The sequence below is a fragment of the Aquarana catesbeiana genome, unplaced genomic scaffold (genome assembly GCF_042186555.1).
Source record: "Aquarana catesbeiana isolate 2022-GZ unplaced genomic scaffold, ASM4218655v1 unanchor228, whole genome shotgun sequence".
Taxonomy (NCBI): Eukaryota; Metazoa; Chordata; class Amphibia; order Anura; family Ranidae; genus Aquarana; species Aquarana catesbeiana.
In genome coordinates, this window is record NW_027362655.1 from 2,637,626 (window position 1) to 2,651,920 (window position 14,295).

Consider the following 14,295-nt stretch of genomic DNA (forward strand, 5'->3'; position numbering starts at 1 on the left):
CGGTCTTGGGGTCAAATGCAGAAGGCATGCGGCTGGATTATCTTCGATCGAAGTCAAACTTTGAATAGTCGAAGTCACCCCCTCCCAGAAAGGTCTCAGTACTGGGCACGACCAGAAGACATGTAGCATACTTCCACCATCTGTGTCACATCTCCAACATCTATTAGATAATGAAGGGTTCATTTTATGTAGCAGATATGGGACTCTGTACCATCTGGTCATGATTTTATACCCCGATTCTTGATATTGGCACGCAATCGAGGATCTGTGTGCCAGTACCAGAACCTTCTCTCTTTGCTGTGTGGAAAACTGAATCCCCAAGTCTCTTTCCCATTTCAATAGGAACTCTGGAGTCACGTCCTCTCCCTGATTAGTGAGGAGGCTGTATAGGAAAGAGAGTGTGTGTCTTGTTGGTTCCCCAGACTTACACAGGGATTCCAGAGGAGTGCGATTACGGGGAACATAGGGAGCTTTCTGAAGAGTCTTCAGAAAGTGTCTGAGCTGCAGGGAGCTCAGACTGTCTAACGGAGGTTCCGTAAGTCTAAAAATAGTGGCAGCAGATGGAAGCTCCCCTTGGGGCCAAACCTCACCCAGGGACTGTTTCTCAAAATCAATCAGTTGTCTCAATCTACGGCTAGTTAATCCGGGGGTAAAATCCGGATTTCCTATGACCGGTGTCATGGGGGAGGGAAGCACTGATATGTCTGTGTTACGAAATATGTTCCTTACTACCAAAAGAGTGGCTCCTATCAGCGGATGAGCTTTCAAGTCTGCTGGAGGCGGGGACGTAAGCCATGGGGATGAGAGCAAGGGGATGGAGGCATCCTCAACCTCCATTCTTACCCATTGTTTTGAGTCTTTGTTACAGTGCCAATCAACAATCCTGGCAAGGTGTACAGCTTTGTAGTATCGGAGAATGTCCGGGAGACCTATGCCACCTCTCTCCTTAGGTCTGGCCATTGTTTGTAGTTTTGTTCTGGGAGACTTATGAGCCCAGATAAAATCCCTCACTATGGACTGGATTTGCTTAAAGAAAGTAATTGGTAACTTTATCGGCAATGTTTGGAGTATGTATAATACCCGTGGTAGGGCCGTCATTTTCAGGGCATTACATCGTCCGAACCAGGTCAAGGTCAACTTATGCCAACTCCGCAGGTCCATTTTGAGTCTTTGAAGTAATGGTAAGTAATTGTGTGCATACAAATGTGTCAGGTCCGGAGTGATATCCACTCCCAGGTAGCGGATAGATTTCTCCGTCCACCGGAACGGGAAGGATTTGCACATAGTACTTGCTTCCGAGGCTGATATTGTAACATTCAACACTGCGGACTTGGCACAATTGACCCTAAAGTTTGATACTTCGCCATACAGCCGTAGAGCCGCTAGTATGTTAGGTAATGTGATCCGCGGATTGGAGACGAAAAAAATCAGGTCATCAGCGAAAGCCGCGATTTTGTGGTGCCCTGAGGGCTTCGTGATCCCGGTTATATTGGGATTTCCTCGCACGCTGCACAGGAACGGCTCAAGGGTCAAAATAAAGACGAGTGGAGAAAGGGGGCACCCCTGTCTTGTCCCGTTAGTGATGTTGAAAAATTCCGAGCGCCACTCATTGACCCGCACCGCCGCCGAGGGGGCCGAGTAGAGAGACAAAATCCATCCCCTCATGTTTGGACCAATACCAATATGTTCCAGCGTGGCCCGCATAAAATGCCAGGCCACTCTGTCAAAAGCCTTCTCTGCGTCCGTAGAGAGCAGCAGAAAAGGCTTCCGAACAGATCTTGCTTCTTGTATAAGGTTGAGGACCCTAATGGTATTGTCTCTCGACTCCCTCAGCGGTACGAACCCCGCCTGGTCAAAGTGAATTAAATGTGAGATATGCGGTAGTATCCTGTTAACGAGAATTTTGGAGAACAGTTTAAGATCTACGTTTAGTAGCGCGATCGGGCGGTAATTGCTGCAGTGGTTAGCGTCTTTCCCTTCTTTTGGGATTAGGGATATAAATGCCCGTAGCGACTCTACCATGTTAGTACTACCCTCTTTTAGAGCATTGTAAGCTTTCAAGAAGTGTGGTGATAGATTAGCCACAAAGGTCTGATAGTAGGTCAGGGAGAAGCCATCAGGCCCAGGTGCCTTCCTCGGCTTCGTTTGAGTCAAGGCTAGCGAGAATTCTTCAGGCGTGATGTCAGTCTCTCACGAGTCTCCTACATCAGCTGGTAAAGTGGGCATACCTGAGGACCTGATGTATTCACAAGGAACTCTCTTGCCACAACACTGTAAGCCCTCACAGTTACTCTTGGTGGGCGCAGGAACGGGCCCTGCTGTGGAATATTAGATCAAGAATAGAAAATACATGGCCCTGTTGAACAGGGTCAGAAAAATTGGGCCTTTGGTGGTGAACGGTGTGGTGGTGTTGTCACAATACTGTAAGGCCTCACAGTTACTCTTGGTGGGCGCAGGAATGGGCCCTGCTGTGAAATATTAGATCAAGAATTGTAACCCTGTTAAACAGGGGCTGAAAAATTAGGCCTTAGACACTGGTGCTGGTGCCACAACACTACAACCCCTCACAGATACTCTAGTTGGAGTGCAGGAATGAGCCCTGCTGCAAAGTATTGCAAAGTATTGCATCAAAAATTGTAATTACACGCCCCTGTTAAACAGGGGCAGAAAAATTGGGCCTTAGCCACTGGTGGCGGTGCCCAGAACCAAAAATTTTCTTACAAGCTATCAGCATGAACATTGAGGAGGAAGAGGATAGTCACTCAGCATAACAGGATAGTCACTCAGCATCAGCATAGGCTTGAAGGGATCTCACATTAAAAAAAAAAAATATTCGGTTACATCAGCATCAGGTGCTTCGTAGCTGGTGATCCAAGACTGATTCAGATTTTTGAAGGTCAGCCGATCAACCGATTCGGTAGACAGGCGCACCTTGTGATCGGTTACAAAGCCTCCAGCAGCACTGAATGTGCATTCCGAAAAAACGCTGAATACAGGACAGGCCAGTAGCTCAATTGCATACTGTGCAAGCTCTGGCCAGTGATCCATCCTCAAGACCCAGTAACCCAGAGGATTTTCGGTGGGAAAGGTGTCCAAGTCTGATCTTGCCCCAGGTATTCCTGCACCATGTGAATCAGACGCTGGCGATGGTTGCTGGAACCGATCATACCTTGGGGCTGCGGACTAAAAAATTGTCTAAACGCATTGGTCAGATGGCCACCTTCTCCAGTGCTCCTTCTGTGACTGACCTAAGCCTCAGCAACACGTTGTCCAGGAGGACCAGGAATTTGTAACCTCCCAGGCTCTGGAAACGCGTTGCACAAACCTTTCTGCAAGGCCTCCTGAAGATGTTTCATCCTCTGCTACCTCTGCGATGGCAAGATATGGTCCGCAACCTTACCCTTGTAACGTGGATCAAGGAGGGTTGCCAGCCAGTAATGATCCCTCTCCTTGATACCACGAATATGAGCATCCTTCCACAGGCTTTGCAGGATCAGGGAGGCCATGCAGCGTAGGTTTGCTGAGGCATTCGGTCCGGAGTCCTCTTGGTCACTAAGGACGACATGATCCGCAGCCACCTCCTCCCAGCCAGGTACAAGTCCATGGGTTTCTTCGGACTGTAAATGATCCCTTGAAGACTGCTGCTGATGCTGAGTGCTAGGCTCCACCTCCATGCTGACACAATCCTCCTCGTCCTCTTCCTGTGTGATCGGCGGGCATGCAGGAACACTGTCTGGTTAAAGGGGGTCTTGAGAGGTAAGGAAGTCCTCCTCTTCCTGCCTCTGTTCTGCCTTAAGTGCCCTGTCCATTATTCCACGCAGCGTGTGCTCCAACAGGTAGACAAGAGGGACAGTGTCACTGATGCATGCACTGTCACTGCTCACCATCCTCGTGGCCTCCTCAAATGGTGACAGGACAGTGCATGCATCCCTGATCATGGCCCACTGACGTGGGGAAAAAAAAACAAGCTCCCCTGACCCTGTCCTGGTGCCATAGTCCCATAGGTACTCATTGATGGCCCTCTGCTGCGTGTGCAGACCCTGCAGCATGGCCAAACTTTGAGTTCCACCTGGTGGGCATGTCACAGATTAGGCGGTTTTTGGGCAGGTTAAATTCCTTTTGGAGGTCAGCCAGCTGAGCACTGGCATTATATGACCGTCGGAAATGCACACAGACTTTCCTGGCCTACCTCAGGACATCCTGTAAGCCCGGGTACCTGCCCAAGAACCGCTGCACCACCAAGTTAAGGACATGAGCCAAACAGGGCACATAGGTCAGTTGTCCCTGTCGGAGGGCAGAGAGGAGGTTGGTGCCATTGTCGCAAACCACCATTCCTGGCTTAAGCTGCCGTGGCGTCAACCACCTCTGAACCTGCTTCTGCATAGCTGACAGAATCTCTGCCCCAGTGTGGCTCCTGTCCCCCAAGCACACCAGCTCAAGCACCGCATGACATCTTTTTGCCTGCATGCTTGCGTAGCCCCTTGAACGCCTATGGAGCCCTGCTGGTTCCTGAGGACAAATCAGCACAGGAAGAGGCCATGGAGGAAGAAGAAGAGGAGGGGGTGGGGGAGAGAGGTGTGGCAGAATCACCACTAGTTGAATTTTGGAGACGTGGTGGCGGAACAACCTCCAACACTACTGCACCCTGTCCTGCATCCTTCCCAGCTGCCAGAAGAGTCACCCAGTGCACTGTGAAAGATAGGTAACGTCCCTGTCCATGCCTGCTGGACCATGAGTCAGTGGTAATATGCACCTTACCGCTGACCGCCCTGTCTAGCGAGGCATGGATATTGCCTTCCACATGCTGGTAGAGAGCCGGAATCGCCTTCCGTGAAAAAAAAGTGGCGTTTGGGAACCTGCCACTGAGGTACCGCACATTCCACAAACTCACGGAAGGGGGCAGAGTCTACCAACTGAAAAGGCAGCAGTTGAAGTGCTAGCAATTTAGCCAAGCTAGCGTTCAACCGCTGGGCATGTGGATGGCTGGGAGTGAACTTCTTTCGCCGGTGGAGCAACTAGGGTAGGGAAATCTGCCTGCTAGAATCGGTCGTTGGTGTACCAATAGCAGATTGCCCCCAAGTACTTAGCAGTGGCACACCTAATTCTACACCTTCATTCCTCTCAGTGCATGTTTCTGAGAGGACTGAAGGTATAGTGTGTTGGCAAATGTAGATTGTCTAGGGATATTTTTAGACTCTCGATAAGTCTGCATAAGATGTACCTTACAATCCCCACAGGCCTGTGAGATTAGCCCATTGAGACAATGATAAAAAAACTGCAAAAGTCTCGCCGAGCAAATCTAATCTTTATTCTTTGGTGTGAATATTTAAAGGGGGCTTTCAGAAACTACCGCCCCTTGACCGCGTCATACAAATTATCCAATAAAATACAGAAACAATTTATGACAAAAGTGAAACTAATTATTTTTAAGATATCACGTGCTTTACAGGAAACGAAACACAAAAGATAACAGGGATGTGAGAAACAAAACTAGATTACATTACACTCCTAGTAATATGTGAAATAGAGTACAGGGAAAAACACAAAATGGAAACTAAGTTATAAAATGGATGTGGTTAAGCTAAATATCCCTTCATAGTGGGGTTGGAGATCCCAGCTGATGAGGAGGAGCAAGGAGAGGTCCGCCTTGTTCTTTGGTGTGGGTCTTTTAGGTAGTGTTGCCAACGGGCTGCATTGGAGCTCGACATATGTCTGATTAAGCATGTGGTGCCCAAGCGCTTGCTGTCTAATCCACGGTTGATACACTTCAGACATATGTTGCAAATGGCAACAGTGCGATCTGCTGCACACATCTCAAAAAAGGTCCACACCGAAGAACTTTTGGAATAACGCACGAAGTCACCAGCGTCCTGCAGCATGTACCCGACACTGTGGTCGAACAGTTCGGGGGACTCCTCCGGTGGGGCTAGGGAAGGAGTAACTGATGATGACCTTGAGTCCAAGGAATAGGCTGCTTTGGCACCTGCATTGGTAGCCTGGGTGATGGAGGATGAGGACGGCTTGGTCATCCACTCTACCAACTCTTCGGCATGTTGTGGCTCAACACGGCAAGCTGCTGGTAAAAAGGACAAGCGTGCCCCATGGTCAAGTGCTGATGATGCACCGTGTCCACGACCAGCACTGTTGCCTCTAGACACAGAGCCTGCTTGCCCTCTTTTATTGGCCTATGACTGTCTGCCTCTCCTTGTTGGCCTTCCAGACATACCGTCTTTGATGTATTGGAATAGGTACACAAGGAATAGCCTGCAGTGAGATGTAGCTGCACAAAGCTGGGATGTATATATATCCTGATTATACTGCAGCTAGCTGAATCGCCTGCCTGCCTGTAGTAGTATTATTGGGAAGAAAACAACAGGAATTGTCTGCAGTGAGCTTTAGCTGCACACTGTGCCCAGTATACAGTACACTAATATACTGCAGCTAGCTGAATCAACTGCCTGCCTGTGGTATTTTTTAGGAAGAGAACACCAGCAATTGGCTGCAGTTAGCTTTAGTTGCACACTGTGCGCAGGATACAGTACACTGACCGAAACTACTGCAGCTGCCTGCCTGTAAGTATATTAGGAAGAGAACACCAGCAATTGGCTGCAGTTAGCTTTTGTTGCACACTGTGCGCAGGATACAGTATACTGACTGAAAATACTGCAGCTGCCTGCCTGTAAGTATATTAGGAAGGGAATAACAGGAACGGATCTAGCTAAACTGAATACAGTGTGTGTGTATGTATATGTATGTATATATGTGTATATATATATATATATATATATATATATATATATATATATATATATATATTATACACACACACATACACATACACACACACACACACACACACACACACACACAAAACACCTGGGATGCAGCTATATAACAATACACTGACTGCAGCTAACTGACTCACCTGCCTACTCTATCTAACTCAAATGAAATGACACTGTCTCTCTTTCTCTCTCTATCTCTTTCTCAGCACGCCGCAAGGCTGACTTCCAGGCAGCCTTATATAGGGTGGGGCGTGTACTAAATCCCCTGAGGCATAATTGGCCACCCTGCCTTTGGCCAATTATGGCTCTCTGTTCTTACCGCACTGTGATTGGCCAAAGCATGTGGGTCATAGTGCATGCTTGGCCCATCATCAGCCAGCAATGCACTGCGATGCCGCAGTGAATTATGGTCCGTGACGTGCCACTTGAATTTGGCGCGAACGGCCCAAAATGTTCACAATTCCACGAATGGCCGATGTTCGAGTCGAACTTAAGTTCGAAGCTCATCCCTAGTAGGGATGCACCGAAATTTCGACCGCCGAAACGTATTGGCCGAAAATGGCCTTTTCGGCAAATGCCAAAAAGGAAATCACGCCGATAACTGAGTCCAAAATGGGGGGTGGCCCCACCCCTTGTGCCGCCCAGTACAGGGGTGTCGTTCTGTAGCGTCACCGTCCCTGTCCAGCGCCAGTCCAGTCCTCTCCTCTCGTTCCTCCCTCCCTCCTCGACGAGGTGGCTGAAAGCAAAAGAGTGCTCTATCTATGGAGGAAAGCTGGCAGCACACAGAGTTGAGGAGGATTCTGGGAATATCATTTGATTTTACTATTTGTGTTCAGATCTAGAGTTTTCCTCCTGTGAAGTCTGGAGATCATATGACCATCACATTGCCTCCACCTCCCTCCCTGATAGAATAGAGAAATACAAAGAAGATTCTAGAAGTCACCAGAGAGATCATGGAGGAGAGGTGAGCGGTGCTGGGAATTCTGGGACATTATCCAGTAACAGACAAGAGATGTGTCTGGATGGTGACTGTATCATTGTGTGTGTCAGGTTCCTATAAGGTGTCAGGATGTCACTGTCTATTTCTCCATGGAGGAGTGGGAGTATTTAGAAGGACACAAAGATCTCTACAAGGACGTCATGATAGACAATCAGCCGCCCCTCCCATCACCGGGTAAGAGGAGACTTTATTGTAAAGGAGAGAGCAGTATGGAGGCTCCACCTAGATCCCCCATCATCTGATAAACACATAGAAACAATGTATTCAGTCCGTGTGTGTGTTTCCTACAGATGGATCCAGTAATGGGAACCCACCAGAGAGATGTCCCCGTCCTCTGTATTCCCGGGATTCCACACAGGAAGATCACACCATCCCTCACCATCATCAGGTAGATGAGGAACAATCACTGATAGTATCATTAGGATCAGTACATTATCTGCATTGTTACAATTGATGTCATTTTTGTTATATATTCAGAGTGGAAACCTGAGAGAGTCTAAAGTTGAGGTTAAAGAAGAGATAAAAGAGGAGGATGAGAATGGAGTGATGGAGGAGTCAGAGTTTCTAAAAGAACACAAAGATCTGTACCAGGACACCATGGTGGAGTCATCCAGCTACCCAAATCCACCAGAGAGATGTCCCCGTCCTCTGTATTCCCGGGATTCCACACAGGAAGGTCACACCATCCCTCACCATCATCAGGTAGATGATTGATAATTATTGATAGTTCTGATTTATACACGGCATGTTTGTTACAATGAATGTTTTATTATATATGCAGAGTGGAAACCTTGAGGATGATAATATTGTTGTTAAAAAAGAGGAGGATGAGGAGTATGGAGTGATGGAGGAGATTTCAGACGTACACAAGAATATGATGGAGCCACCTAATACAACGAACCCACCAGAGAGATGTCCCCGTCCTCTGTATTCCTGGGATTCCACACAGAAAGATCACACCGTCCCTCACTGTTACAAGGTTGGTGGGATGGAGCATCTAGAACATGGACTCCTAGAGATGATGTGTGGATTTTTTATGTGATGTCATAATAATAAATCGTATAGTTTATGGATGATATTCACTTTCATTTTCTGGCTTTAGAGTGGAGATCCAATCGATATAGAATTTGAAGTGAAAGCAGAAGAAGAGATGTATGTGAGGGATGATCAGCAGTCTATGGAGGAGGATGGAATAACGGGGACATTTATAGAGGAGGACATTCCTACAGAGATCAGCACAGGTGGGTGATTAACACTAAATACATTCCTCCACCCATACTGCTCACTGATTGGTCCAGAGTAGGGCAAGGACTGGGTGATAATCTTCCTTCTCTATGTTGCAAACACAATTTATGTATCTAGACTGGATTCATGGAGGTTCTGGGGTTCAGCTAGCAGCAAAATGTTGATTTTCACCTTAAATGTTGCTCTACCTAGGCACCTTGGTTTTCTGTCGCATGCCCAGGTCTAGCATGATCTCTAATAGAGCAATTGTCCCAGGGTTGCTTGCTCTGTTCTTTGCTGGCTGTGCCGGGTGGAGGGATATGTCTGTATAGTCTCAGACCCAAGTCACTGAGTGCAGTCTCAGGAGATGGGAGGCAGCGGTGTGGGATCTCTGCAACTTGTCTCAAGTAAACATTTAAGCTTTCCCTGATTACTGAATACCAATATTATCAGTCCTGACCCTTATACTATATAATTTATATTGCACATTACATACTCCTGACCCCTGCACTATATACTCTATGTTGTACATTACATCATTCTGATACTATATAGTCCTATCTGTTGTATCTTATACAATATTATTATTATTCTTCACGATTTATATAGCGCCAACAGTTTATGCAGCGCTTTACAATGTAGAGGGGGGACAGCACAATTACAGTACAGTTCAATACAGAAGGGACAGACGGAGGGCCCTGCTCGTAGAGCTTACATTCTAAAGGGAGGGAGTGGTGGTACAAAAGGTAATAGATGCAGGGAATGATTTGATGGTGGTGGCTCGGGGACAGTTAGGTGGGTGTGGGATAGGCTTCCCTGAATAAATGAGTTTTCAGGGATCTCCTAAAGGTGGACAGGTTAAGGGCTGATCGGATATACCGGGGCAGGGAATTCCAGAGGATGGGAGAGGCTCTGGAGAAGTCCTGAAGGCAAGTATGAGAGGAGGTAACAAGGGAGCTAGAGAGCAGGAGGTCCTGGGTGGAGTGGAGGGGACGATTTGGGCGATACCTGCAGATGAGGTTGGTGTACAATATGTCGTACATTACATAGACCTGACTTTTGCTCGATCCCCTCTACCCACTGCTAAACAGTATATAAACAAAATATGTATTCTCTTTTGTTACACCCATTTTCTATCAGCTGGACATTTTATATCTGATGATTTGATTGGAGCACAGACTTTTACATGTTGATAATCATGTGCTAAAATCTTCAAACTTTGGAACCTTAAACAGAAAGTGATAATGAGGGAGGAGTTAATAATCCAATGATGGTGGTCTTCAGGATCAGTCCAGTCTTCATCTTGGTTGTTCTCCCCCCATCCTCACTCTCTGACCTCTGGTGGGGCTCAGCCCCGCTGTTATTCATGACTAAAACATGGACTAAATAAGGAAGTGCAGGACTTCTTGTGTTGGGAAGATGGCAATGGGTGATAGAGGGGGGTGGGGACACTCGTCCTATAATCCCCTCATCACTGTCACTCCTATAAAAGACAGTTCTCGTTGTTTCCTTACTCTCTGACTAAGGTCCCAGAGGACCCATTTACTAGTTACCTTGAGGGTGGAATTGTAAGATCCTCAGAGACAAAGCTGCCTGATGTAGGCGGAGTCCTGGTTTAGAGGAACCAATCTGCTCATGTCTAGTAATAATCTTTTTATTTCTATTTTAGTAGATGGACGGGAGATGAGTAAAACCTCAGAGGATTGTCTCACTTTGTCTCCAGACTGTAAAGTAGAAGATGAGGACATCACAAAGTATAGTCCAGGAGAAAACCCGGCTACCTCAAATGTCCATCCGACACCACACAGTGTAGATGGACCATCGTATTCCTCTTATCCTGAGGAACCTCAGACTGTGAGGGACGGTGCCGTCCTTCCAACAGATAAGAGGTTTTCCTGTCCTGAGTGTGGGAAGTGTTTCGATTCTAAATCCAATCTTAATATTCATATAAGATCTCACACAGGAGAGAAGCCGTATTCTTGTGCTGAGTGTGGGAAATGTTTTTCATATAAGTCCAATCTTTCCACACATCAGAGATCTCACACGGGGGACATTTCCTGTCCTGAGTGTGGGAAATGTTTTTCAAAGACGTCCCATCTTGACAGACATCAGAGATCTCACACAGGGGAGAAGCCGTTTTCCTGTCCTGAGTGTGGGATATGTTTTTCACAGGTGTCCCATCTTTACAGACATCAGAGATCTCACACAGGGGAGAAGCCGTATTCCTGTCCTGAGTGCGGGAAATCTTTTTCACGGATGTCTGTTCTTTACAAACATCAGAGATCTCACACAGGGGAGAAACCTTATGCCTGTCCTGAGTGCGGGAAATGTTTTTCAAGCAAGTCCATTCTTTACACACATCAGAGATCTCACACAGGGGAGAAGCCATATTCATGTCTTGAGTGCGGAAAATGTTTTTCACAGAAGTCCCATCTTAACACACATCAGAAAACTCACACAGGGAAGAAGCCACTTTCCTGTCTTGAATGAGAGAATTACTCACTGAAGTCCTGTCTTCCTGTACATCAGGGATCCCACACAACCCTCAAGGTGTATTAGTGCCTTGAGTGCGGGAAATGTCTTCCATATGAATGTTGCTGGACATGTGGGGAAGAAGCACACCCTCAGATATACTGCATGGCTGATTTTCATCATGAAAGTTCATAAGGAGATCAGAGATCACCAAAGACATGGATGAAGTGTTGTACCGTGTTGGCCATTGATAGCAGTAGAAAAATAAAAATGGAGTCATTACCTTTCATTGGTTAAGTACATTTTGTGAACCATTAATGGATCTTTTTAATCAATCACTTCTAACAGGAGAAGTTCCCCATTGTTGGCAGACACCTAATATCATAGCTATCCACAAGAAGGGCAGCAAGGTAGAAGCTGGCAATTACAAGCCAGTGAGTTTAACATCTGTTGTAGTCAGGGCCGGGAGGGACAAGGGGTGGGCAGGATAGGTGACTACCCTGGGCACATTTTTATACTGCAGGGATGAGGGTGCCACCATTCTGACTATGTGGCTGACAGGAATAGTGACGGCAACATCAACACTCCTGTCAGCCAAGTGCTGGGAGTAGCAGGGACAGCATCAGAGATCCGGGAGGCTGTGCTCTCTCTCTTCCCCTCCTGTATTCAGAAGCCAGCAGTGGTAATAGGAATACAGGAGCTGCACTGGAAGGAGGGGTGAGCAAAGTCCAGTGCTGGAGCATGAGAGGAGAGAGACGAAATGGGGTGGGGTGGATTTCTCTCTCCCTCTAGCTCCTCCCTCCTGTCAATGTCTGTACACACAGCTGCCAGCTTCTATTTACATGAGAGATTGGGACTGTGTGGCATATGCTTACTCCCTCCACCTGCATTCTTCTGTTGTTTTACCCCCTGCCCCACCCACCAATTCTGCACCGGCAGCAGAATTTGTAGCGAAGTCCCAATCTATTATTTCTATTGCACAGGATTTATATAGCGCCAACAGTTTGTGCAGCGCTTTACAACATAACAATTCAATACAAGAGAGTTAGGAGGGCCCTGCACCTGGGAGCTTACAATCTAATAGGAAGGGGCTGATGAAACAAAAGGCAGTAACTGTGATGGATGAACTGATGAGCGAAGTAGAAGATTTGATTGTTAGCTGAAGGGAGGATAGGCCTCCCTGAAAGAGATACATTTTCAGGGATTGTCTAAAATTGGACAGAGTAATGCCCCGTACACACGGTCGGATTTTCCGACGGAAAATGTGTGATAGGACCTTGTTGTCGGAAATTCCGACCGTGTGTGGGCTCCATCACACATTTTCCATCGGATTTTCCGACCCACAAAGTTTGAGAGCAGGATATAAAATTTTCCGGCAACAAAATCCGTTGTCGGAAATTCCAATCGTGTGTACACAAATCCGACGGACAAAGTGCCACGCATGCTCAGAATAAATAAAGGGATGAAAGCTATTGGCCACTGCCCCGTTTATAGTCCCGACGTACGTGTTTTACGTCACCGCGTTTAGAACGATCGGATTTTCCGACAACTTTGTGTGACCGTGTGTATGCAAGACAAGGTCAGTGGAAGGATTTGCAGAGAGGGGTGGCATGCACTGAACGGGTGGTAAGGTGGATGAGTATGGCAGTAGCATTCATGATAGACTGAAGAGGGGATAGCCTTTTAAGACTGAATGAAGGCCAGTAGAGGGATTGACAGAGAGGGGTGAAGGATACTGAATGAAGGCCAGTGGAGGGATTGGCAGAGAGGGGTGGAGGACACTGAATGAAGGTCAGTGGAGGGATTGGCAGAGAGGGGTGGAGGACACTGAATGAAGGCCAGTGGAGGGATTGGCAGAGAGGGGTGGAGGACACTGAATGAAGGTCAGTGGAGGGATTGGCAGAGAGGGGTGGAGGATACTAAATGAAGGCCAGTGGAGGGATTGGCAGAGAGGGGTGGAGGATACTGAATGAAGGCCAGTGGAGGGATTGGCAGAGAGGGGTGGAGGACACTGAATGGAAGCCAGTGGAGGGATTGGCAGAGAGGGGTGGAGGACAGTGAATGAAGGCCAGTGGAGGGATTGGCAGAGAGGCGTGGAAGATACTGAATGAAGGCCAGTAGAGGGATTGGCAGAGAGGGGTGGAGGACACTAAATAAAGGCCAGTAGAGGGATTGGCAGAGAGGGGTGGAGGACACTAAATAAAGGCCAGTAGAGGGATTGGCAGAGAGGGGTGGAGGATACTGAATGAAGGCCAGTGGAAGGATTTACAGAGAGGGGTGGCGTACACTGAACGGGTGGTAAGGTGGATGAGTATGGCAGTAGCATTCATGATAGACTGAAGAGGGGATAGCCTATGAAGAGGTAGGCCAATGAGGAGGGAGTTACAAAAGTCAAGGTGAGAGATAACAAGGGAGTGAATAAGTTGCTTAGTGGTGTCAACAGTTAGAAAGGGGCGTGTTTTGGAGATATTACGGAGGTGAAGTCTGCAAGATTTGGACAGTGATTTGATTTGAGGCTGAAAGGACAGGTCAGAGTCCAGAATTACACCTAGTACCTTGGAATGAGGGAAGGGACTAATGGTTGTATTATTGCTCTTGATGAAGAAGTCAGGGGAGGGGGCACAGGCTGGAGGAAAAATTATGAGCTCAGTTTTTTGAAAGATTGACTTTGAGGAAGTGGTGTGACATCCATGTTGATATGTCAGTTAGTAATGTGAGAGGAGACTGAAGGAGTGAGGTGAGGAGCAGAGAGATAGATTTGTGTGTCATCAGCATACAGGTGGTACTGGAAGCCATGAGAGTTTATTAACCACT

The 14,295-nt window shown here is 47.3% G+C and overlaps 2 protein-coding genes across 5 annotated transcripts in view; one reads left to right on the plus strand and one right to left on the minus strand.

Annotated features, from left to right (window-relative positions):
- LOC141121645 (uncharacterized) overlaps positions 1–11,770 on the plus strand; it is an 83,063-nt gene extending 71,293 nt beyond the window's left edge. Inside the window, exons 9-10 of one of the 2 annotated variants that reach the window (XM_073611315.1) lie at positions 8,888–9,026; positions 10,679–11,770. In XM_073611315.1, the coding sequence (XP_073467416.1) occupies positions 8,888–9,026; positions 10,679–11,499 (960 nt within the window). In that variant the 3' untranslated portion in view covers positions 11,500–11,770. The remainder of the gene's footprint in view (positions 1–8,887; positions 9,027–10,678) is intronic. The other variant, XM_073611316.1, reaches the window with a different exon arrangement.
- LOC141121646 (uncharacterized) overlaps positions 1–14,295 on the minus strand; it is a 142,302-nt gene that overhangs the window by 93,498 nt on the left and 34,509 nt on the right. The window lies entirely within an intron of this gene.